This window comes from Trachemys scripta, chromosome 1 (genome assembly GCF_013100865.1).
Source record: "Trachemys scripta elegans isolate TJP31775 chromosome 1, CAS_Tse_1.0, whole genome shotgun sequence".
In the NCBI taxonomy this organism is placed as follows: Eukaryota; Metazoa; Chordata; order Testudines; family Emydidae; genus Trachemys; species Trachemys scripta.
This window is the reverse complement of record NC_048298.1, coordinates 54670427-54696404: the sequence shown is the minus strand read 5'-3', so window position 1 is coordinate 54696404 and position 25978 is coordinate 54670427. Positions and strand designations below refer to the sequence as shown.

The window sequence follows — 25978 nt, the reverse complement described above, 5'->3', positions numbered from 1 at the left end:
AAATACATCATAATTATGCCATACTCATATCATAATAATATTACTATAAAGAATATGGGCTGTAGTGTCACAGATGGTATGTGAGGGATCCTAACCTGAGTAAGAAGATGAACTTTTAACATACACACTAGCTATCCAGTGTTCGGAAGAGGCTGGAAAATATCCTGCTCTCACTGTGCCATAAAATCCAGAATTAGAGTCACTAAGGCATGATCCAAAGAAACTCCAAGATGAGGATTAACTATTTCTCCAATTTGTGAGACACAAACACAGTGAGAAGGTGAACGAATCCTTCTGCTGCAGCAGGCCTTGTGGTCTGTGAAGCCGCCCCTGTCTTTTCTCTGAGTGTGAGAGTTCACAGTGAAACAAGACATTTTACCAGTAAATCTGCGGAGAGTTTCTTAGACTACATTCTCAAAGAGCACAGTTCAGGAGGATTTGGATTTAGATTTCACATGGAAAAGCTGTATTTGAAGATAATACTGAAACGTTTCTCTTAGGTTTAGCTGGCTTAAGAGGTTTTCTTATCTCTTCGTGGAGGTAGAAAGCAAAGCAGGCTCTCCTAGGGAGAGAGGATCGTGTGGGGTTAGAGATGGGAGATATTTTAGCAGGGCGTTTCACTACCAGACCAAAAGCTTTAGGATTTCTCTTTACTTCAGACAAAGAATATCAGAGGGCAGATAAAGATTTTATCATGTTGATAGCTAAAGATATTATTAATGTTACTGCATGGGAGGCAGCAGGGCTGGAAGTCCCCCTCAGTGAGGTTGAAAATGGCATTTGGGTAGTGTCAGTATAGAGCAATTATTTAAAATTTATGAGGACAGGAATGAGTAGCCCACTGCATTTCTGTATTTATAAGTTCCCCTTGCATCCTGGTGCTCCATATGGTTCCCTCCCAACCCCAATACTGGCCCTGAACTGTATTGATGCCTCTCAGCCAAGGTGTTGTCAATTTTCAGGGCCATGCAGCAGATCATGTTATTTCTGTTGTTCGAGATACCAATGTTACAGAATTCATAATTCATTTATATGAGTTCTGTTAACCTCAAAGTGAGATAAGGCAAGCTGTAAATGGGCAACTCATGGAACCCCTTCTCAGTTAATATTGCCAGTCACCAAGAACAGCTGCCATGTCATTGCCCCTCCCAGTCTCCAATCGCCCTGCCCTCTGCTGACCTGTTATTGCTCAGCCGATTGATTGCCCTTTAATCTACAGCTTTCATTTGGGGATATGTTCTTCCCTTCTGTTCTCATTAGTACTGAGTTTTGTGAGCTCCTGAATCTTTCAGATAATGGATGTGAAAATGGCTGCTGCATTTTTACCATGTCCAGTGATAGGGTTTTTCTCCTGAGGTTTTGCTAGTGGCTCCTATACGAGGTGTTTTGTTGTTATATTGACTCCAAATGTAGAATAAGTAAACCAGTAAATAAAAACGAAGAGACGCAGACATCTGGATGAGCATAATGGCAGCTGTTCTCCCTGAAGAACAATGATGGACTGAGTAATTACAGACAAATGGCATTTCAGAGAGCAGAATGGTCTCTAAATGGCTACAAAGAAAAGAACCATTTCAGGCACACACCATGCCAGAATCACTTATTACTATTACTATTATTTATGCTGCAAACACATTATGGTGGCACTCGTCATGATTCCGTAGTTGAGAGTGATTTCATATTACACTAAAAGCAGGGGGTCAAGTGCTTATGCATGAAAAATACAGTATATTATCCTCAAACTTACTGCACTCTTTGAGTATAGAATGAATTTTCTGAGAATTTACAAGTAAAACTGTTAATTAATTTGAGTTAAAATTAATTAAAACTGGGTCCTTTAAGAAATGTAACATCTGTCTTTTCCCAAATGATACTAATTATGGAACGTTTGAAGAGACTGGATTATTCCATTTAGTTAAAATTAATTTAAATCTTGTGTATGAGCGATACAAGAAGGAATTAGCTTTTAATTAAGCTAAATTATTAGTGATTGTTTTGATTACACAGGCTACAGACTAGGTTGGGTCAAACAGTTCAGGTGACGCTCAAATAGTATCATTATTAGAGCTGGGTAATGTTTGTCAGCTGAAACTTGTTGGCAAAAAATGCAGATTCAGTGACACCAAAATGTTGCATAAATTCATATCAGTTTTACTGAATTATTTGTATTAAAAAATTCCAGAGAAATCCAAAGAATGTTTCAATTTTTCATTTAAAAATGACTTTGTTTCAACATTTCCTTCAATTTTATTTAAAAAATGTAAAAACATTAAATACTTGAAATCAACAAAACATTTTGTTTGGGGTCAAACAATATTTCATGCAACCCAAAATGGCATTTTTTTCAACTATTCAGTTCACAGAAAATTTCATTTTTGGTTCAAAATAAAAAAAATGGGGGGGAGGTGATTGCCAGTAAACTGAAAAATCTATTATTCACACAGGTCTAGTCATTATGCCATCAAAGGTAACTCAACCAATCCTGAACATTCTATTGATTGTAATGTGTCAGTGGTATGAGGGAGATTGGATGTGTGTGGTAGATTACTTGGCCCAGCTATCCCTGCTCTTTGAAGATTCCTCATGCTAGTTTGGGCATCAGAGTGTGAGAGGCTTCTCATGGCCCTGTTGTCTCAGCTCCACTGTGAGGCACATTTGGAATTCTTAAAGCACAGAGACATTTGGGATTCCATGACATCATACAAGGGAAAATATGGGGGGGGGGGAAACCCTAATGCCTTTTAAAACCATTTTCATAATCTGGGCCCAGAATCATAGAATCATAGAATATCAGAGTTGGAAGGGACCTCAAGAGGTCATCTAGTCCAACCCCCTGCTCAAAGCAGGACCAATTCCCAGCTAAATCATCCCAGCCAAGGCTTTGTCAAGCCGGGCCTTAAAAACCTCCAAGGAAGGAGACTCCACCACCTCCCTAGGTAACGCATTCCAGTGTTTCACCACCCTCCTAGTGAAATAGTTTTTCCTGATATCCAACCTGGACCTCCCCCACTGCAACTTGAGACCATTGCTCCTTGTTCTGTCATCTGCCACCACTGAGAACAGCCGAGCTCCATCCTCTTTGGAACCCCCCTTCAGGTAGTTGAAGGCTACTATCAAATCCCCCCTCATTCTTCTCTTCTGGAGACTAAACAATCCCAGTTCTCTCAGCCTCTCCTCATAAGTCATGTGCTCCAGACCCCTAATCATTTTTGTTGCCCTCCGCTGGACTCTTTCCAATTTTTCCACATCCTTCTTGTAGTGTGGGGCCCAAAACTGGACACAGTATTCCAGATGAGGCCTCACCAATGTCGAATAAAGGGGAACGATCACGTTCCTTGATCTGCTGGCAATGCCCCTACTTATACAGCCCAAAATGCCGTTAGCCTTCTTGGCAACAAGAGCACACTGTTGACTCATATCCAGCTTCTCGTCCACTGTGACCCCTAGGTCCTTTTCAGCAGAACTGCTACCTAGCCATTCGGTCCCTAGTCTGTAGCAGTGCATGGGATTCTTCCGTCCTAAGTGCAGGACTCTGCACTTGTCCTTGTTGAACCTCATCAGGTTTTTTTCTGCCCAATCCTCTAATTTGTCTAGGTCCCTCTGTATCCGATCCCTACCCTCTAGTGTATCTACCACGCCTCCTAGTTTAGTGTCATCTGCAAACTTGCTGAGAGTGCAGTCCACACCATCCTCCAGATCATTAATAAAGATATTAAACAAAACCGGCCCCAGGACCGACCCTTGGGGCACTCCACTTGAAACCGGCTGCCAACTAGACATGGAGCCATTGATCACTACCCGTTGAGCCCGACGATCTAGCCAGCTTTCTATCCACCTTACAGTCCATTCATCCAGCCCATACTTCTTTAACTTGGTGGCAAGAATACTGTGGGAGACCGTATCAAAAGCTTTGCTAAAGTCAAGAAATAACACATCCACTGCTTTCCCCTCATCCACAGAGCCAGTTATCTCATCATAGAAGGCAATTAGGTTAGTCAGGCACGACTTCCCCTTCATGAATCCATGCTGACTGTTCCTGATCACTTTCCTCTCCTCTAAATGTTTCATAATAGATTCCTTGAGGACCTGCTCCATGATTTTTCCAGGGACTGAGGTGAGGCTGACTGGCCTGTAGTTCCCCGGATCCTCCTTCTTCCCTTTTTTAAAGATGGGCACTACATTAGCCTTTTTCCAGTCATCTGGGACCTCCCCCGATCGCCATGAGTTTTCAAAAATAATGGCTAATGGCTCTGCAATCTCACCCGCCAACTCTTTTAGCACCCTCGGATGCAGCGCATCCGGCCCCATGGACTTGTGCACGTCCAGTTTTTCTAAATAGTCCTGAACCACTTCTTTCTCCACAGAGGGTTGGTCACCTTCTCCCCATGCTGTACTGCCCAGTGCAGCAATCTGGGAGCTGACCTTGTGCGTGAAGACAGAGGCAAAAAAATCATTGAGTACATTAGCTTTTTCCACATCCTCGGTCACTAGGTTGCCTCCCTCATTCAGTAATCACAAAATGCCTTAATGGTTACTGCAGGGCATCACTACAGGGCAGAGTTAAGGCTATGTGTGTGCCTCGTTTGTGCATTTCCATTCCTTAACACATTTGGATTTCTTTTAAGTATGACTTTAAATCTGAATTTACTGGATTGGTAATACTTAGTTTGGGGATAATTATAATATCCCGGTAAATTACCGCTGTACTCTCAATCTTAACTCCTTTTTAACATAGTTAGTCTCACACTCCCACCATCTTGGATAATGGATCAATGTCCTAAAGAATCTAAATACAGAAAGTAGAAGTAGGGAGATGGAAAAGTGTCACGTCACATAAGCAGAGTGATGAGTGGCAAATGCCATATTAGTCTCATATTTCTTTCTAATTGTTTTAAATATTTATTAGTGGAGTATGGAGTAAGGGGAACAATGAAGAAGTTGAGTTAATAGGAGCATGGGAGAAGGAAAAGAAGGGAAGGGTGAGACGTCTCTTGTATATATAGTACCCTGGAATTTATTACCTTTGTTCTTCAGAACTCTCCATGCCACTTGAGACAGTTGGTGTAAATTGTCTTAGCTTCACTGAAGTCAGTGCAGCTAGGACAATTTACACCAGCTGGGGATCTGTCCCTATGAGGAAGTACTTTTGCCCTTGCAACTCCTGCTATTTACCTCCACAATCAGGAGTCACTATCAGCTTTATTTATGTTCAGGACTTTGTAGTCTGTCTTTTGGAGCAAAGTAATAACATTTTGTCAAATAGAAGCCTTTCTAAAATACAGTGCTGAGTACCATTTTGTAAAGAAGTAAAATGAAATATAGTGTATCAGTAAAGGTGGCCCAGCTGGGCAGTTAGCTTATATAAACATAGGGAAACAACTTGCATAGTCACACTTTTATATTTCTTTAACTAAGGCATCTGTTTTCTGAAGGAAACATACATATGCACTTATTGTCACTGTGAAGTAGTAGCAAAAGCTTGCTGAATTCTGGAGCTAAAACGGTTTTTGTCTCTGTAGAGTCCATTACCCTAGGAACAGCTTAATCAACATGAATACCATATTTAAGGCTTCTGTTGATTCCCAAAGCAGAGATATTACGAATGTTAATGCACTTGAGCAGAGTCCTGGCTAGTGTTAAATGGATTTGAGATGTATTAGATAATATAGCTTTAGAAGTAATCACTGAAACCAGTGCATTTGCTCTTTATGGAAAGTGCATTTATGCAAATTCAGATTTGTAAATCGTTAAAATCTCTTTGCAAAAGTAATTTTATTTCCTTGATTCTTTATTACTGTTGTAGCTGGCATGACCATGCCATCATCATAATGATGTGTAGTGAAGTGAATATTAGATTTTTGTTAAATCTGCCACATTATTTCTAAAGGTGCTTGAAATAAATGGCCTAAATATTAACTCCTGGTATACATCGTCCATAAGAAATAACATGTTTGTTCTGTATTTACAGTTCTAATTTGTGTAGAATTTGTTATACTTACCAAATGGAAGAAACTGTGTTAAAGACGAGATGCAAAGTATTTTTTAAAAGTTGATTTTGCTTCATGATATATGTTCACATCAGCTGTTTGCAACATATGGTTTGTTATGTGTGTGAGATCACTCACCTAAATCCTATAATGTCTTTCTTTATTTAAATTGAACATTTTTAGAAAAAGAAACCAAAATAACAGACATGAGAATTAATTAACTTTTAAGCAACAAAATGCCATTACAGTCCATCATAAATATGCATGTACTCAGTTTTTAAAATGTGTATTATCTGATAGGCCTTTATCTTGTATCTCAGGCTATATTATGATCTATATGTAAATATAGGTAGACAGCTTTGACATTAGTTTTATTATAGACAGATTAAAAATTTTTTAAAATACAAAACCTCCTTTCTATGAGATTTTTACCACCCTCCACCCAAATAATTTATTTAATGCACCATACACAAAGTCATGACAAAGCCATGTACAGCCAATCAGAACTGCCACTCTCTAGCATGGAGCATATAGACATGTCAATGAGCCTTAAATTTAAACAGTTTTAGCAATAATATACTAGCACTAAATGTAGATGGAATATAAAACATGAAAACTCATTTCCCCCCACAAAATATTTCTTTCTGTAACTGAGTCTAAAATCTTCCTGTTGCTCTGACACATTTTCTTCTAAACTAGCAATATCTCAGGGCTGTTCTACACTACCGTGGTAAAAAGACCTAATTTATGCAACTTCAGTTACATGAATAACGTAACTGAAGTAGACATTGTTAGATCCACTTACCACAGTGGCTACGCTGCACTGTGTCGATGGGAGAGCATCTCCCATCAACTTCCCTTACGCTTCTCAGGGAGGTGGAGTAAACAAATCAATGGGAGAGTGCTCTCCCATTGATTTAGCGGGTCTTCACCAGACCCGCTAAATCAACGCTCACTGCATCAATTGCAGCATTGCCAATGTACCGACAAGTGTAGACATACCCTTAAGCCTCATTCTGAGAATCATTTATAAGAATCATGTATTATATTATTTGAAAAGAGAAAAATCTAGCACAATTTTGGGTAATTTAGCCACAGGTCTGGGAAGAAAAATGGCTAAAAATTTTCTCATTTTGAATATGATCAGAAAAAGACAAGGCAAAAAAATAATCTTTTTTCATCCAAGCTCTATTACTTAGCTGTTAGAGTATTTATTTAATCTATAACCATGGATTGGAGAAAGTGAATAAGGAAAAGTTATTTACTTGTTCCCATAATATAAGAACTAGGGACCACCAAATGAAATTAATGGGCAGCAGGTTTAAAACAAATAAAAGGAAGTTCTTCTTCACACAGCGCAGTCAACCTGTGGAACTCCTTACCTGAGGAGGTTGTGAAGGCTAGGACTATAACAGTGTTTAAAAGAGAACTAGATAAATTCATGGAGGTTAAGTCCATTAATGGCTATTAGCCAGGATGGGCAAGGAATGGTGTCCCTAGCCTCTGTTTGTCAGAGGGTGGAGATGGATGGCAAGAGAGAGATCACTTGATCATTACCTGTTAGGTTCACTCCCTCTGGGACACCTGGCATTGGTCACTGTCGGTTGACAGGATACTGGACTGGATGGACCTTTGGTCTGACCCAGTATCGCCGTTCTTATGTTCTTATGTTATTATTTTAAGGAAAATATCTCTTTTAAGAGTCCACATACTATACCATTATAATGTAATCTCTGGGCTAAGCAACATTCAAAAGTACAGTAGTTTTCTATTTCTTTGTAGGACATACATCATACCAGGTACTCTAAGGCCCCAATTGATTTCTTAAATGCATGAATTTCCTATTGATTTCAGTGGGAATACTTATATATTTAAGTACTTGGAGTTTAGGGCCAAGTCTCCTTGGCCTGGAGACCACAACAGCTCCATGTCCCAGTAGCTGTGGATGCCGCCACAACCTCTTGGAGCTCTCCCCAACAGCTGCTTTGTACTGCCCTTTCTAGATCTGCAGCCTGTGACTTTCCCTCTTTCTCCAGTATACATTTATCTGTATTCTAGGGCAGTGGAGGGTGTTGGAATGATATCAAAGGGGTTTGGCCTACCCCACCATCTCCAAGGAACAGTGCTGATGGGCACACTCCCTGGCTGAACATGACAGATAACTTGCAAAATTCAGTACATTGCAATGAGGACCCCAGTAATTGCCAAGTACTGCTGTACATATCCTACAACCCAAGAGACCATCATAATGGCATGGAAAGATATTTTTGTGCATTGAGTAAAGAATATGTTTCCTACACTTCCATAGTTGTTACTCTGTTTTGTTGTATGGAATGAAAAAAGCAAGGAAATTAAATTATATTTAAATAACATTAAGATAATGACACAAAGCCAGGATATCAGTACAGCACAACTGATACTCGTGTGCCTAATTGCATAGTTGTGACATTTTTTCTCTTTTATAATGGACTGATCCCACATAAATATTACTGCACCCAGCATGACGTTAGCCTGTGGAATTCACTGTTACAGGAGGTCAGAGTCGCATACTGTAACTGGATTTTTAAAAGAGCCAGATCATTTTATGAATAACATTTTTAATTATCCATGCTGTGATCAGGGTAATTAAATCTCATGCCTCAAGACTCGTGCCTTCAGTCCTTACTCATTACACTCAATGGGAGGCTCAACTCAGTGAAGATTGCAGGATTGGGGTCTCAGCTTGTATTCTATCTAGGGTTATTATTTGTACTCTGCTAGTACCCAGAGACCCTGCTCAGGAGTAGGGTCCTGTCATGGTAGGTGCTTACAAACAGAAGATGAGTTCTCCCCCACTCCTCTGCCCATACAATATTGTACAATTGGCTAGTTGCACCATAGATGTGCTAACCGTCATTTCAAGCAAAATATTTGTCGTTACAAGAGGCAGAATTACAGACTCGATGGGTCAGAGGTCTGAGCCAGTAAAACAAATTCTGTATGCCCATAATTTTATATCTAGTAAAGAAATTGCTAGTTATAATAACTAGCACTTTAATGCTTTGCAAACACTAATGGGATTAATTCTCATAACAGCCCTGTGAAGTAGATAACTATTAGCCCTGTTTGACAAATTGGAAACCCAGGCTTTGTGATGTTACCAAGGCCACAGAAGAAAGTGCCTGAGTCCAAATTAAAATTTCAGGATTTTGTGGGTTCCAGCTCCATGCTGAGGCCATTAGAACATGCCTGAAGCAGAAGTTGATTTTGTATTGGACAGCCAGAGCAAGGCATATGGTATATAAATAAAAATGTATTAAACTGTATTTAACAAATTTGCTAGAAGCAACATGGAAACATAAGCAGCAGCCTAGCTTGTGTGTGCTGATCTGCCAAAACCAAGAACAGAATAAGGTAAAAGTCCCATTTCCCTGAAAGAGGAGAGACATCTTTGTTTTCAAGCTACTCTTTTTTTTTATGAACAAAGATCAGAACTGAGTGCTAAGTGAATAACAAAGGAAAGCAATATGTCAAATTTCAGGGTGTTGCCCACTGCTTAATCTACTTCTTGGCAATATGCAAATCCTGCTTAGTAACTACTGAGTTTATGGTTTATTTACATGGAAATATAGTTAAAGCTTTTATATTGCTGTAGTGTCACAATTCAATAACATTCGTTTCACTTCTCAGAGCACGACGAATGCATCACAAACCAGCACAGCTGTGATGAAAATGCACTCTGCTTCAACACTGTGGGTGGGCACAACTGTGTCTGCAAGCCAGGTTATACAGGAAATGGTACCGTGTGTAAAGGTAAATGAACAGAAACCCTGGGCTGTAACATGCATTGTCTTCAGACTTGATAACATTTCTCTTGTAATGGTTAACACAGATCTGTTGGTGTACCTTGAAGAAGACACTGTAGAACATTAGCATTTAAGCCCTGATTCCACAAAGAGGATTGCATGGGCCAATATCCATTGACTTTGTCTTTTACAAAGTTCCAAGTAGTTTGAAAATTTAGCATTTATAAATTGCAAGCTCTGAAATGGTGGAGTAAATACTTCTGGTATCTATCCCAAGATAATTTTGTTTTCATACAGAGTAGCCTGTTCAAAATAACCACAGTAACCAACAGCTAGGAAAACCTATTACCAAATGCAATTTATTCACCATCAATCACTTGCTATTATACCTGAATGAACTACAGATTGAATTGCATATTGTTGAGTATGTAATGTCCTTTTGTAAGTGAAAAAAGACAGCAGTAGATGTTGACCCTGAAACCTTTACTCCCCAGGAGAAGCTGGTTGCTTACAGCCACTGTCAGACCCTGGTAAACATTGCAGATTATATTGCTAGTTTTACAAAGAAGCTGAATTTTACAGAGCCACAAAGCTGCTTTTAGACTGTCTAGTGCTGCATTTCACAGAAGTTACTGAGATGTGAGGATGTTCAGTCCCATTCTGGTGGTGGTACCATATTTCAGATAGATGCAAAGCCAAGGTGCAGGCCACTTGTAACTATCTAAGAACCCCCAGAGTCCTGGCAGAATTCCAATATTTGTATCTGGAGAAAGTGGTCCTTGAATGAATGGATGCAGCTTCATTGGCATCAATGTGAGGCACAAATGCAAATGTGAGGACAGATTTTGGACAATAATTGGTAAAGCCAGTTTTTAAAGCGCTTTATCTCTTGGCGTGATATTACCATTTTTTATACTTTGGATCTAATAGCTGAATTCAAAGAATCAAATAGCTAATTGATTTAGTGCTCAGTTGTGTCTAATAGGCATAGACCTGTATTGGGAGGCAGTGTAGAGCCGCAAAGCCCTCAGGAGGGTTTGTGCCTCAAGGGGACAATCCCCTGTGAAGTAGGAGGCAGTGCACAGGCTGAAATGTCTCAGGATGGTGCAATCCAGTCCTCTTTCTGCACCCTGCCAGCTCATCTGGCTAGTGTGGTAGGGGGCCATAACTAAGCTTCCACCCGGCACCTTTTGGAGTGTCTTATATCCCTAGGACGGAACAGCCTCTGAATTAAGAAAAAGCTGCAGGGTTTGCATTTGTGTCTGGCTGCTGCATCGGGGGTGGGCTGGGGGGCTACAAACACCTGCACAGTTACTATGCACAGCCCTTAGCTAATAGGTTCTGATACATTCTACTTTTGCTGTTTCAGCATTTTGCAAAGATGGTTGTAGGAATGGAGGAGCCTGCATTGCTTCCAATGTCTGTGCCTGTCCACAGGGCTTCACTGGACCCAACTGTGAAACTGGTAAGATGATAACTTCATTTATTATAAAATTATCCGTATGCCAATGTCTGCACTATTCCAAGAAAAAAAAATTTCTAGTGTGCCTCCTAAAAGAGGGAGCTGCTGCTGGAAAATACTCAATTATGCAGTAGATAAACTCAGTGACTCGCTTTTCTCATATGCCTCCTAAAGGCATGTACTGTACCAATTTGAACTAGTAGCATATTGACATCTTACACCAAGACATGACTGACTTGCAACATTCTGTTGCTCTATAATTATTCACTCACTTTTCATAGCAAATAGTTTTTGGTAGCTCCCACCAGTTGTCTAACAAGGGGGAGGGATAGCTCAGTGGTTTGAGCATTGGCCTGCTAAATCCAGGGTTGTGAGCTCAATCCTTGAGGGGGCCATCTGGGGCAAAATCAGTATTTGGTCCTGCTAGTGAAGGTATGGGGCTGGACTTGATGACCTTTCAAGGTCCCTTCCAGCTCTGTGAGATAGGTATATCCTCTGACATGTAGATATAAACACAAATGACCTTATTGTCAACCTGTGATTATAGTTCAGTAACCCACCTTCCCATTCATCCTCATTTGAGGACTTTTTTGATCAACTCACTGTAAGACAGCATTCAGTGCTTCCCATTGTTTTTCTTTCTCTCACAGCCTTTCTTCTGTGCTTGACATCTCTGGGGATGACAGTACCACAAAACCTTGTTTTAAAACTTTCTTTTAAAATGTGGGTCTTTGTAAATTACACCAGTGGGGTGCTTTACCAAACAAAAGTATCTGGGATTGCTCATATTTAGCACCTTGAGCACTTGTCAATAATTTTTCTAAATTAAAATAAATAATTTCAGCATTTTTATTGGCTACTGAATTTTTAAATGGATTCTAACAGTAAATGGCCTTGGGGTAGAAGGGAAAGTGCTTTTAGATTGATTAGCCTCGCTACGCCTACTAAAAGGACAATCTGCCACCTGTGATTGACTATTGTTGCCATTCTATATTGTCTTCAATAAATCTTCAGCATGGGGTCGAGGAGGTAGTTTTAGAAGCATTACCTCTGTTCTACTTGCAAACATTGTCCAATTTAGTAAAAATACCGGCTGATCTGACTTTTATATAGAAAAGGTTCTGGTCCATTTGAGAGGTGAAAAATTTGCCTGTTGTCATTGTATGTCATGGTAACTAGAATGTATATTGCTGTTCTGCACAGGAGGGGCACTGCGTGAAATAGCTGCAGCCCCATTGGTTAATATCTTTCTTTAGGAATGTCAAACATTCTTGACCGTTGCATTTGCTTTGCAGTGTTGGAAATGATGTGGGGCAAAATATAAAGGTCTTTTTTCATGTAGCTGTTTCATGGTTTTGGTTTCACAGTGTTTTTACTTGTAGTGGTTTATTTGCAAAAATAATGGTTTAGATATAAAGATGGCTTATAAGGTTGTGTGATATTTTTCCTTTTATAGGACATACTGTTTGCAGCATTTCAGTGTTATCAGCAAAACATACTGCATGTGTACAGTTAATAAAACACTAAAGATGGGAGCCTCACAAGCCCTTAGCATTGGCTTCCTCACTCCCCTTAAGCCAATGAGAGTTTTGAGAGCAGAGTTAGGTGAGCGCTGAGTGCATTTGAAAATCCTACCCTACATTTCCTAAACATGCTTTACCAAATGTTTGACTTGAGTTTAGTAAGATAATTATGAGCCATAACTTAGGGTCAGATATAGGTGTGGTGATCTGCACACGGACCACCCCCGAGCCATGGACCATCATGGGAGGTGGCAGCCCAGACCACTGAAAGATTCGACTTTGCAGGGAGAATCTTCCATTGCCCAGCAGACTTCCACAAAGGGTCACAGACTTCAGTGCTAGTAGAATGAATAACCTGGAACAGTAGAGGTCAGTTAGAAGGGTCCAAGGAAATTTGGTCACCTGGTTTGAATATTAACATTGACAACAAATGCTGCTATGTACAGTTGTCTGATATCCCAGCTGCAGTTTGCACCTCTTTTCTAACTCTGGAACAGGATCCTAATTAACTTATATGTCACTTTAAAACACAGTGGATTGGTATATTTCATCAAAAATACCTTCAATTCCCCAAACACAGAGCACTCCTATTCATAACAGGCAAGATCTGGGTGGTTCAGACGGGGCCAGCTCCAGACACCAGCTTGCCAAGCAAGTGCTTGGGGCAGCCACTCCGGAGAGGGGTGGCACGTCCAGCTATTCGGGGGCAATTCGGCGGACGGTCCCTTGGAGTGAAGGACCTCCCGCCGAATTGCTGCCGCAAATCGTGATCGTGGCTTTTTTTTTTTTTTTTTTTTTGGCTGCTTGGGGCGGCCAAAACCCTGGAGCTGGCCCTGGGTTCAGACATAGAATTGTCATGGACCAAAAGCCCTCCCTAGTGAAAATCTGAGCTCCAAACAGCACACTCCTTTTGAATATAGAATACAGCTTCCAAGAGTCATGGCTTGTTGGTATGAAATGATCAGGACATCCATATCATAAATAATTCATATTGGAAAGTTGTCACTCATTTGTTTTGTGCGTTCTCACTTTATCCCTCAAGGTGCAATGACACCTCCCTCACCACTACTGGTTGGCTGTGCTCTCAGATGAGGAGGAATAGGGATAGATTTAAAGCTGCCAAGGGAAGTTTTAAATGGCACACTTCTTATTTTATTTATTTATTTCACTTTATAATACCTATATTTAAGAAGTGCCTACCCGAGGTTTTAGGAGTCTTTGCAGTAAATTAAACATATGATCACAAAAAAATTGACCACCTGTTGCTCCTCATCCCTTAACTATAAAACAGTTAACCAGAGATTAAATCAAAGCCTATATAATAACCCAGCATCCACTAACACCAGCCTTTATTGTGTCCTCCCTCCCTAGAACCCTGGATAAATAGGTGAGTTTGTATCATGCTTCAAAAGTCAACAAATTCACACTATTTTGGACCAAAGGTTTAGAGATAAAGAGCAGAGAAACTTCTAGCAGCTCCCTCACTCTTATATCAGGTGGGTTCCAGCTCAAACACCACATCTGATCCCAGCTGCTCACTTTTTTTTTTTTTTGCATGGGTGGGAGTGTACTGTTTCTGGGGAGGAAATGAAGTCCATATAACCAACCATTTACAGAGGCATAGGAATTCTCTGAAATGCTTATCCTCCCACACCCACGTGCAGGTCAGTGAAGCGCTGACCATCATTTTAACAAGGAGCTCCCACAAAAAGCCCCTCACTGAGTCTGATAACCCCAGGCGCTGAGTAGAGGAGAGGGAGGGAATGGAAAATGTGTTGATTTGTTTTTCCATTTAAAGCAAAACCATTTCTCACTGTTAAACGAGGAGACAGCACCATTTAGTAAACCACCTTTATCCTTTGCTCTTGAAAAATTGATAGTATAGCACAGTGTTCAGTAGGTGTAATAAGAGGGGATTTAGACTTTTATGGGAAGTCTGGGGACATCTGTGCCCAGAAAATATTTTTAAAATACCTGCCAGCATCAGACTTTTTCATTCCAAACCCACAAAATTTGCTCGTTGGAAATATTTGAGAGTCCCAGAGGTAATTCATATCTGGATAGGAGCATTTACTAATATCCAGAGAGTGGGGTGGCTCTGTCAGAGGCAGAGAAATTGCCACAACTCTCCCTTTAATTTGTTGCCAGAATTTTAACAGTGGGCTCCCAGGCATCCCTGAGAATTTCCTCCAACATATCAATAGTGCATACCTCCAATGTTATTACGGCACTTTTGCTGTTCCCTGATTCCTCTCACAGGCCACACCCCTTTTTTGTGCTTTGTGAGTATTTCTCTGGACCATTTTTGTGTTGCTATGGCATCAAATCAAGTAGGAGGATTTGGATTTTGGGGCAGTTTTTGTAATCAACAGGATGGGAACATATAGCATTTTGGGGGAGGATTAGGTATAATTTACTGTTCCGTAACTGCACCTGCATCAGACAAGAGAATCAGTCCTATGATGTCTATTATTTATGCAGTAATTAATCGTCAATAAATCAGTTCATGACAATCTAGTGAAAATAAATTAACATACAAAACAGTCATTTAAATTAAATTGTTGAGATGCAGTTTAACATGGCTCCAAATTCGTTACACTGTATGCTGTGGGTAACAGCTCACTTAAATTAAATGTAGAACTAAATTTATGATAAAGTAGCCTAAAAAGCATCCAAAGCCATGTCCAGAAGAATGCTTACTAATATCATACAGTGTAGGCAGAGTTCAGGGAAGTGCACTTTGTTTGACTTCTTCCCATGTGGGATTTTTATCCAAGTAAAGTGTTCGTAGTGTGTGTGGAAACCTCACACACAAATAAAATACATTTTGTGAATACTTGGTGGTCTAGAAAATGCAAAATATATTTGATATTTATAACTAATTTTTGTAAGCTCCCTTCTAATATCTATAGTTTGAAAGAGTAAAATTCAACTCAGGTCAGTGATTTGCCTAGGTAATTGCTATAGATAAGATCTCTCTAGAGTTGTGTGTCGCTTTCTGTACAAACTAAATATTTAGCATGTGTGACTGTTGCTCTTTACTGCAACTTCAAATTAATTTGTTCAGGTGCATTGACCATGATAATAGAAAGATTCAGATTATTACTTATTCCAAGGGGATCTTGCGAAAATCCTTTAATTCCAGTACTCAAAGCTTTTAGGAAAATAGTTGGACCAGTACTCGGAATATAATTTGTTGTCAAAGCTACTACAGAGCCTGTTAAATTTGCTTATATTGCTAAATCTGGTGGAATATTTTAGCACTTTCAGCATCACAAGAGAACTGCTTTTATTTAATCTTTTGTTCCTGGTGTTCAGCTAAAGGAACCACAGCCAGCCCCTGGCCAGGTAGGTCCTAAATCTAAAAAACTATGACACAAATGGTAATTGAAACCTGTAGAGCACTGAAGTCTTTCTGAAAGAACTGGAATGGCTGGTTGCAGAAACATTAAAGGTTCTAGGTACCAAATTGTATTAGAAACTCACAATAAACTTTTCCAATGTCATATTTAGAACTCATGACATTTTAAAAAAACAGGTTTCTTTGGAAATTTATCAAAATGAAATTTATTTTACTAGCTAAACTGATTAAGACTACCTTTTCACAAGAAAATGCAAATAAAAGTCAACCACCAAGTAATGATCCTGCATTCTTGGTGAACCCCAACACACTGCGTGGGCCAAATTGATGTTATAAGGGTTTGAGATCATTATTATTGTTATTATGTGTTTGTCTTACAGTAGTGTTTAGGCACTAGTTGAGAACACAGTCTCTTTGTACAAGCACAGACTAGGAGACAGCCCCTGACCCAAAGAATTTACAATCTAAGTAGACAAGACAGATGTGGGATGTAGCAAGAAGTATAATGCACAAACAGCACGAACAGAGTGACGGTTTGCAAACAGTACATTAGTGCCACAATTTTTTGGTTTTGTTTATTAAATTCTTTCAAGGTGGATTTTGTGGGAGGGGAGTAGCTAAGCAGATGGACAAAGGGAGGGGCGGGTTGGAGTGAACAGCCAATCAGCACAGGGGGTGGAATGTTTAAAATGAAAACTGAAGCAATCTGATTACTCCATCAGTGTTCCTTAGTCCCTGCTTGAATTACAGCTGCTCTGCTAGCTTCAGTCTCTGGTTGGCTGCTCCCTGTAGCCTCTTTCCCCAAGGCCACAAGGCTGGGGGGTGGGTGGGAGGGAAAGAATGCATGGGTCCTAGTGCCCCCTGAGGGAAGTCCCCCATCTTCAGTTCTTGGTCTGAGGGAAGTGGAGTAATACTTTAATAGCATCAAAGGCCCAATTTGAATACAGAGTGGCACAGACAAAAAGTTCTGGGTAAGTCTGCAGATTCAGGAAGACACTCTGCCCAAGATTTGGAAAAATGACTAATAATTTGGGTTGCCTGACTTGAGAAACCTTAAAGGGCCTGATTTTCAGAGGGTGGGGTGCGCTCTGCACTAAAAATCAGTCTCTTTTTAGGGATCTCAAGTCGAGCACCAAAAATCACTAGTCACTTTTTAAAATCTTGGCCTCTGGGTCTAATTGTTCCCTGTGATGAAACTAAAACAAACAACAAACAATGTTATAGGTCCGGTTTAAATGTCTAATGATAATTTCAATCTGAATTTTCTTTTTTTAATTTAAGGTGTTTTAAACTTTTAACATTACTTTCAGTATTTCAGAATACATTTCCATGCCCAGAACTGACTGCAGTCAATGGAAACTTTGACAAGTACAAAAAATGAATATGGCATCACCTAGCTTTTGTGGTTGAACGTCCTTTATTTTACATTAAATTTTAAAAAGAATCCCCAAATAATAAATTTCCTAGTAATTGCTTACATTGCTATAGTGACCCTCTAGTAGAGTCCCCTGAGGGCCAGGTGGCCTAACGGTTACCACACCCCGTTTCCAGTCTCTTGTCTCCAGAGTGGAAGGGCATTAAGTCCAGTTTCTAACCCTTATGCATGACTTATCCTCACCTCAGGGTTTCATTGTCCTTACCCTTCCCTTACTGGAGCAGGGCAGTGAAAACAAGATTTATGCCCCTCCTGCAACAAGGGCAGTTGGTAGGGGAGCCCGGGCTCTATGAGAGACAACAATGTTGGGGGACAATGAGGCTTTTCAGTACTCTTGTTCAGCAGTCCTCAGGGTAGGTCCCTCTTCCTCTTCAGCGTCCTCCCTTCTGAGCTGAGTGACTCCCTTTTAAGTTTTCTCTCCACCTGGACTATGCGCTGCAGGCCTGGAGGGGCAAGGCTATCTGGGCCCAGTGTTGTCTTTTAACCCCTTCCGTCCCAGTGTGGGGTTTGTAGACCCCATCACAGTCCCTCAGATCAGAGAAGAGACAGGACTATGGTGTAAAATACAAATGGTTTTCTTTGCTGAAACCGCTTGGATACAGAGCCCATATAACTGAGGAATACAGCATATGGGGCATAGTATCACTACATGTCTGCCTAAATCCTGCCCGGATATATGGAGTGAAATAGATTGCTGACTACACTGCAGTTGGGCCTTCTTAAAGCTGGTCACTTTGTATGTAACTTACCGGTTTAGTAGAACAGAATAACTTCCTTGGAGGTATCATGGTCTCTCCATTCAGTGTATGTAAGAGGCCTACTCAGTCTCTATAAATATTCTGTATGAAAAACCATTGGAAAAGTTCATTTAAATGAAAGTGCAGTAGGGAAAGCAGATAGTGTACAGTTATGTGCACACTCATGGGACAGTATAGAGCCATCAAGTTTAAGTCTTCCATTGAAGATAATGGGTAATTCCACTTTGAAATGAATAGTATTATGTCTCATACATTTTTAAGGTCAGAAGGGACCATCATGATCATGTAGTCTGACCTCCTGCACATTGGAGGCCGCAGAACCTCACCCACCCACTCACCCTAACCTCTGGCTGAGTTACTGAAGTCCTCATATCATGATTTAAAGATGTCAAGTTACAGGGAATGTCCTACACAATTTTTTTAAACAGTTTGGTGTCTGAAAGGGTCCTTTAAATTACTCACATCTATTTTCTCTTTTGCTCTTATAATTCAAGAATAATTGTGCAATTTTAAAAATATCTGTACAAATATTTTGATGACATTATTAGATTTTAGTAGACGTCAGTGTGCAAGAAGTTTCCCTTCAGGCTCTGCCAGTATATTGATCAGACACAAGATAACTTGGCTATTCGGAGTCTGTATCTCTTAGTAGTTGGAGTCTTCAAGTCATTCCAAATGGTGAGATGGCTTATGGGATGTTTGTGACAGATATGGCAATATCCTAGACAAACTTTATTGAATTAAGTATCTTAGCTGTTCATTATATTACAAATATAAATGCTTATATATTATTGCGGGATTATACATAAAGTCTGTAGGGAGGAGACCTGGCTAATGTAACCCTTGAGAAGTGTTCGGAGCTACAAAGAACTATTTGAAACAATGTGAACTTTTAAAGTTAAGTGAGTTTCCTAGGAAATCTGTAGGGGGAGTATATGCAAATGTAACTCCTCAGGTTATGCAAAAACCCAGCCTTTGAAGCTAGGCCCTGGGGAGAGACCCATTGTCTACGAATTACTTATTCCCAGATCAAAGACCCAGGTTCTAGAAAGAGAATCTCCATTTTTCATGACTGTGCTTGTTCTGAACCAGGACGGTTATGAACTTGTAACCACACTTATAAACCCTTTAGTGGGGTTTGAAGGACTGTTCATCTGCCAGAGCCCTTGTGGGAGCTGGGCTGATCTCTGGTAATTGTATTAGCATGCATGTTCTTTCATTGTTTTTAATGTTGTCTTTTTGCAATGCTTCTGCTTTAAGAATAAATGTGCTTGTATATAGAAAGAGCTATGTGGTAACTTAACTGTGGGCAATTACGCTGTTATTAGCCATTGAGGAGAAAAGCAAATCAGGCCTGCTGAGCCAAGTCTGACTTGCTGACTTCACAGTACAGGCTACCTGGAATTATGTCCATCAGGGTGGATAGAGACTCATGTCTCTGCCCAAGAAAAGTGAGGGGGAACTGTGACAATGTGGATGAACATTTTGGGGGGAATAGATTGAAATCACCAAATTCATCTTCACTGGGTGACATTATCTAGGTTTCATGTTGATGGAGGTAAAAGCTACTGAATGCATCTACTGTGCTAGGTTAGGGCGTGAAGAGCCTAACAACAGTGACCCAGATCCTGAGGTATCTTAGTTTATACCAGCTGAGGATTGGTCCCAATATTTTTTCAGATTTAATACAAATTTAACAGAGGCTTGGAGTTGTAACTTTCCATAATACCATAATGTTTTGGTGAAATTAGAAGTCAGAAAAAGGGGTGTGAATTCCCTCTTACTTTCACTAATATTACACCACTGTAATTCCACTGACTTCAGAAAACTGGCCAGAAACCTTCAGATCCTTCATATAAGGTAGAAATCTTAAATTTGGCATTCTGATATCCTGCCCATCTTGCCTTATGCAGCACCAGGGGAGTGTGAGGTGTTGGCAAGGCCCTCAAGCCTTCTTTATGCTTGGGGAGGGCTTTCATTCAGTTCTTCTTCTTGGCTGTACTCCAGTTCAAGAAAGTAGCTTTAGGAAATAATGAATACATACATCTGAATGTCTGTTTGGGCACTTTTAATACTCTTAGGTTGCTTTATTCAGAATTGCTTTAGTCCATCTATATATCAGCAGTTAACATCTATCATGTCCTAACCATTTTATAATTATCTGTTGTTGTGACATGTGGCTAATTAACTTGGATTTTTGGCATGTAATATATGCAAAAACATTTAGTGTAATATAAGGTGACCAGCTATCCCAGCAGGAGCAGGACAAACCCAGACTGTGCAATGTCATGTCCTAGACACCAAGTAAGGTCTGCCAAAATCTTGTTTGGCTGATCTAGAATGGAGAATGCAAAGTAACTTTCAATCCTCTGCTTTCTCTCTCACTCCCAGGATATTATATTTTGCATAAAACAACAAGGTCTGGAGCTATTTTCTGCATAGCCTTGTTTCCAGTGGGCAGCTTCAATTATATGGGATGCTTGCTGAGGGAACAGTCACTGCAAAGTGCAACAGCAAAGTAAGGGCCTGATCTTGTGAGGGATTGAGCACCTTCAGCTCCCACTGAGCTCAAACAGAGATGAGCGTTCTCAACATCATACCAGTTGAGGCTCTTAGAGCATTAAGAGTTACGCAGGGTTGTGTGGGTTTTTTTTGTTTATTTCTTTTATAAAGTTCTGACCACTGCTGGTGAGCTCAAGATTCATGTCTGAAGCAACCAGTCTTTACTTTTTTTTAACATTAAACCTCTCCAATCTGTTTCAGAATCTGTAGCAAAAATTAAAGACAAAAAACAAATGGCTCTCTATCAATCTTTTCTAGTGATTCAGAAACAGCCATTCATCTTGTATGAGTTTTTTTTTCCTTTTCTTAAAATCAAATATTTATTGCATCTTCTGTTTTACTTCTTATCAAATCTGGAAAAAAGTAATCTCCCCCTCCCTCAGTCTCTGGAAAAACTGGGCCCAGATCCCAGTTGGTATAATTGATGAAGCTCCACTGAAGTCAGTGATGCTATGCTTGCTTACGCTAGCTAAGAATGTGGCCAGTTGTAACAGTGCGAGACTCACTACTGTGGCACCTCCTGCTGGTCATTCTGGGAATTAGCTCAGTCTTTTCACAGGGCGCCCTCCTCTGGTGGTGTCTCGCCGCCGTCACTTCTGCTCTGGATCTGCATCGCCACAAGGATTCCAGCGTCCTCCTCAGCACACAGCCCTCCGGCCGTGCCCCATTCCATTCCCCCCCCTTCCTTCCACGGGAACAGCAGTCCTCTGTCCAGCCACTCGCTTTCATGGCCGACTGCAGCCCAAGGTTCTAGTCACTTGCCTCAGTGACAAACTGCAGCCCTTCACTGGCCACTCCCCTCAGTGGTGGGGACGCAGGGGGAGACCCAGGTCTGCCCACTACTCTGGGTCCTGACCCAGGGACCCTCTAGGAAGCAGCCACACACTGCCAATCCTTCAACCCCCACCATCCGTTTCCCTGGGCCACTTCCCTATAGCCCTAGCACCGTCTCTGCCCTTGTATCAGGGCTTCAGTCTTTTAGACAGTCAGGCTGGAGCTCCCCCTCGCTCCCCTGACTTGGCCCAGCACTGCTCTGTCCAGGGTGCTGGTGGTTCCCTTAACCCTTCAGGGACCCAGCTCCTTCTCCCTGGGCTCCCAAGAGGGAACTGCCTCCTCTGCCCTGCCGCTTTCTTTATATATGGGTCTGCTCTGCCCTAATTGCTGCTCATTGCAGCCTCTCTCTGATTGGCTGCCTGCTCTCCCGCCTCCCCAGGGCTGCTTTTAACCCTTTCTTCACCAGTGTGGGGCACCCCATCACACCCATAATCTTTAGCTATTATCCCTCTGTTTCTTCAAATTATTTTTTATTAAGAAATAAATTGCAATAAGAGCTGTCCTCCTAAAAAAGTATTGTATGACTTAATGTGGTTTAACGAGAACTCAACTATCAGTGTCTGTCAGTATCATATTGATATTTTTAACCAGCAGTAAGAAAAATTGGGACCCAGAAAGCATGTGCTGCAAACAGCTCAACATTTTAGAATTTTTCTGTAGCTCAGGACTTGGGTGAGCAGGATTTCTATTAAGCTAGAGTCTGGGTGAAGGAGCAGTAACATTCAGTGCAACATGTTCAGAGCCTTACTCCCATTAATCACCTTCCTTTTTAGTATTCAAGACAAATGGATGCCCAGTTCTGCACATATAAAGATAAAACAGGTGACCATTAATGTCTGCACCCTTCATCAAGTAAGAAATATACCAAGATTTAATAAAAGTCAAACTAGGGTCAATTACAATGGATGCTTTGTGATATAAGGATATCCAGTGCAATGCATTTTTCTAAGCCATTTAACTGTACAAAAAACATCCTAAATTTTCCTGTCTACAAAGTCACCCTGCGGAGCACTTAGCAGACTACATCCTAAAGAACACTGAGCAGTGTGGGAACAAATTCTGCAGCCTCTGTTCAGGCAAAACTTTCATTAACTGTAGCTAAAGGGGGGATAGTTCAGTGGTTTGAGTGTTGGCCTGCTAAACCCAGCATCGTGAGTTCAATCCTTGAGGGGGCCACTTGGGGATCTGGGGCAAAATCAGTACTTGGTCCTGCTAGTGAAGGCAGGGGGCTGGACTCAATGACCTTTCAAGGTCCTTTCCAGTTCTAGGAGATGGGATATCTCCATTAATAAATAAAAAAAAAAGTATTCCCCTCTACTCAGATATAAAGGAGCAAAAACTGGTAGAAATCAGGGAGAGGCTTCCCCCTTTCCCAAGATAAATGGAGGCTAACAGGTTGGCAGGGTTACAGAATGGATGGAGCTTAAGAGCTAACTCTCTTCCAGGTGTACTCCTGTTCTAACCTGCATGAGAGTTAATGATGCTTTCATTCAAGAAAAGAGGAAGGGTTGGGACCAGGTGCAGAAATATGAAACAGTGGCAGCATAACTTCTGAGTAGAGCTGTCTAGAAAGGGGCATTTCACTCCTGCAAATAATTTAAAGTTTTTGAAAAATAAATTTGCCGCAAATCAGGACAAAGGGTCAACAATTCGAATTTCTCATAGGAGGAAAAATTATTAAAAAACTGTAGATGTCGATGGTTTCTGTTGAACTCTTCCTCATTGGTCTCAATCACATATGATCTGGGTGCTGAATTCTTTTTCTTTACAACAGCTGCAGTTATCCATTCTATTACAAATGTATTCTGGCTCTAGTTTCCAGGCCAAGCTCACCTCTCGCTCCCAGTGAATTCAGGAAATCCTCTCCAGGAATTAAAAAGCGAGAGATTTCCTATGCATTGCTTCCAGTGACTCTCCTCTCAATCATTCCCCCACCGAGTGTTTAACAACTGGGCATACTTTGGCCTTAAAAAGGGTCTGCAGGATTTAGACCATAGACTAGCTCCAGGACTTGTGGTGCTTGATCCATAAAATCTGAAGAGGTTTTAAGGAACAATAATTATTATTAAGGAACAATAATACTGCATATCCCACATTGCAGATTAAATTTAGTAGACAGTTAATAAATTGGCTGAATTGTCAGTGTAAGGCACAGTACTGTCAAACTTCAGCTGACTGACTGACAGCAAAAGTAGCAATTGTCCATTAGATTTACAGTTACTTTCATATTTACTAACAGGAAATTGAAAAAAAAGAGATTGTCAGTCACAGAAATTGTTACAGAAAGTTCCTCTAACCTCTGGAAAATGAGACTTTCTTGCAATGAATGCTAGATTTGAACAAAGTTCCTAGTCTTAGCAAAGCCTATAGAAATATAGATATATGCATTCTGCAGACAGTATAGAAATCTTACATACAAGATTTGTAGCCTATGCATACATGAATGATGAAATTCAACATACAGGTGGAAACAAATTCTCTCTTGTGCAGAATGTAGTCTATAAAGCTATGTTATAGTCTAAAGTTATTTGCATAGGCTGGTACTACTTCAACCACATCTCAAAGTACTCTTTAAAGGAAATTGCCAGTAGAATATAATGATATTGTACAGGAAATCCTCGGCTTTAAATTCTTCTTCACAGGAAAAAAATTTCAATCTTACAGTTGTGATTTCCACTATGCAAACAGAAATACAAAACCTAAATTGGTACTGATCAGCACAACCTCTTTAAATTTTCCAGATTAGATCTGGTTTAAATAAGGTTAACTGAGGATGAAAAAACTCCTGAAGTTTGCAGAAGAATAGTACGGAATGGCCTATGAACCCATCAGATATCTGGGGTTTTCAGAAAACACAGAGCTATGATTTCTTGATTTCTTTGCCCTCAAATTTATGAGCCCTACCAAGCCTGTTCTAGCATAACCTTCTACTATGATTCTCTCTCTGCTTTGGTGACCATTTTAATTGCACAGCAGCTTGCATTTCAGTTTCCATCAATAGTATATGGACATGCTTCTCCACCACACAATAGCAATGCAGTCATCCAAATGTACAATAATAAAACTTACATTTCCCATTCCAAATAACATAGCACCTCTTTCTTGTGCTTGAGACAATCTAGCAGTAGGTAATGTAATAAAGTTTGTGTCTGGATTGCAGTAATCTTCTCTGTGTGGGATTTAAGATATTAAATTAAATTCCAAAATGTAAGTGTATAATTTCTGAAAAATGCTATTTTGTCCCATAAATTAAACATTATTTTAGATAAGCCAAATTAATTAATCAAACTTCAAGCAGCTCTGAGCTGAGTTTCCAAGAGTCATGTGTTGCCTACAAAACCCAATACTACTATCTATCATTTTTCAGCCACAGAGCTCATATAATTTTACAAAGGTTTGTAAGCATTGTTATCCCCATTTTATAGTGTAGAAAATGAGGCATAGGGAAGCTGAGTGAACACCAAGAATCAGATGGGAAGTCAAGGGCAGAAAGTCAAGTAGAATATATAGCCTCCTGACTTCGATTCCCGTACTCTAGCTACTGGACCATGCTTATTACTATTGAAAAGAGATGAGCTATTATTTTAAAACATATTCTAAATGGAATCGCTATCATCTAGTCATATTGCCAGAAAATTTATCTTTTTGTAGAAGTTTTTGAAAGTACTAATTAACCAATTCTAAAATAGCTAATGAATAACACTGCAAAAAAAGTATTCCATGCTAATCAGCAAATTAGCTATGAGATAAGCAAATGGGAAAGCTATACTTCTATGAATTAGCTAGTTTCTGGTTGGCTGTAGTGTCCTATGGGAGGCTGGACTAATCACAGTCACCATCTGTATTTTCTGTCAATAAGAAGAGAAACAACAGCTGGTGGCTTTAGATGCTTTGAAAATTTTGTTTTGCTTAAAAATGCTCTTTTCAATTGTATTACTCATACGATTTTTCTGAAGCAAATGAAACTTTCTAAAGTGGCCTCAGTGAACTTGATTACAGCTGCAATCTTGGATTCTCTCCTTGTGAAAGCAGAGGGAAACAAGCTACAGTTTTAGAAGCTTTAAAGACTTTGTATTGTGCAGCAGAAATGTCTTTAACAGTTCAAAAATAAATGTTGTTTGTATTCATCTTCATCCACTATCAGTATTGACCATTGTAGAAACAGAATTTTTTTTTTAGTAACGTACTTAAGTAATTCCTGAAACTATTTTCAAATTTTGTTTGAGCTTCTTGTGTAAAGTTTCTCCAATAACATAGTTCTCCTTCAGTTT

The 25978-nt window shown here is 40.1% G+C and overlaps 1 protein-coding gene across 1 annotated transcript in view; it reads left to right on the top strand.

Moving 5' to 3' along the window:
- The window catches only part of NELL2 (neural EGFL like 2), a 233886-nt gene that overhangs the window by 170864 nt on the left and 37044 nt on the right, over window positions 1-25978 (top strand). The window contains exons 14-15 of the mRNA XM_034769935.1: window positions 9657-9779; window positions 11142-11237. Of these exons, the coding sequence (XP_034625826.1) occupies window positions 9657-9779; window positions 11142-11237 (219 nt within the window). The remainder of the gene's footprint in view (window positions 1-9656; window positions 9780-11141; window positions 11238-25978) is intronic.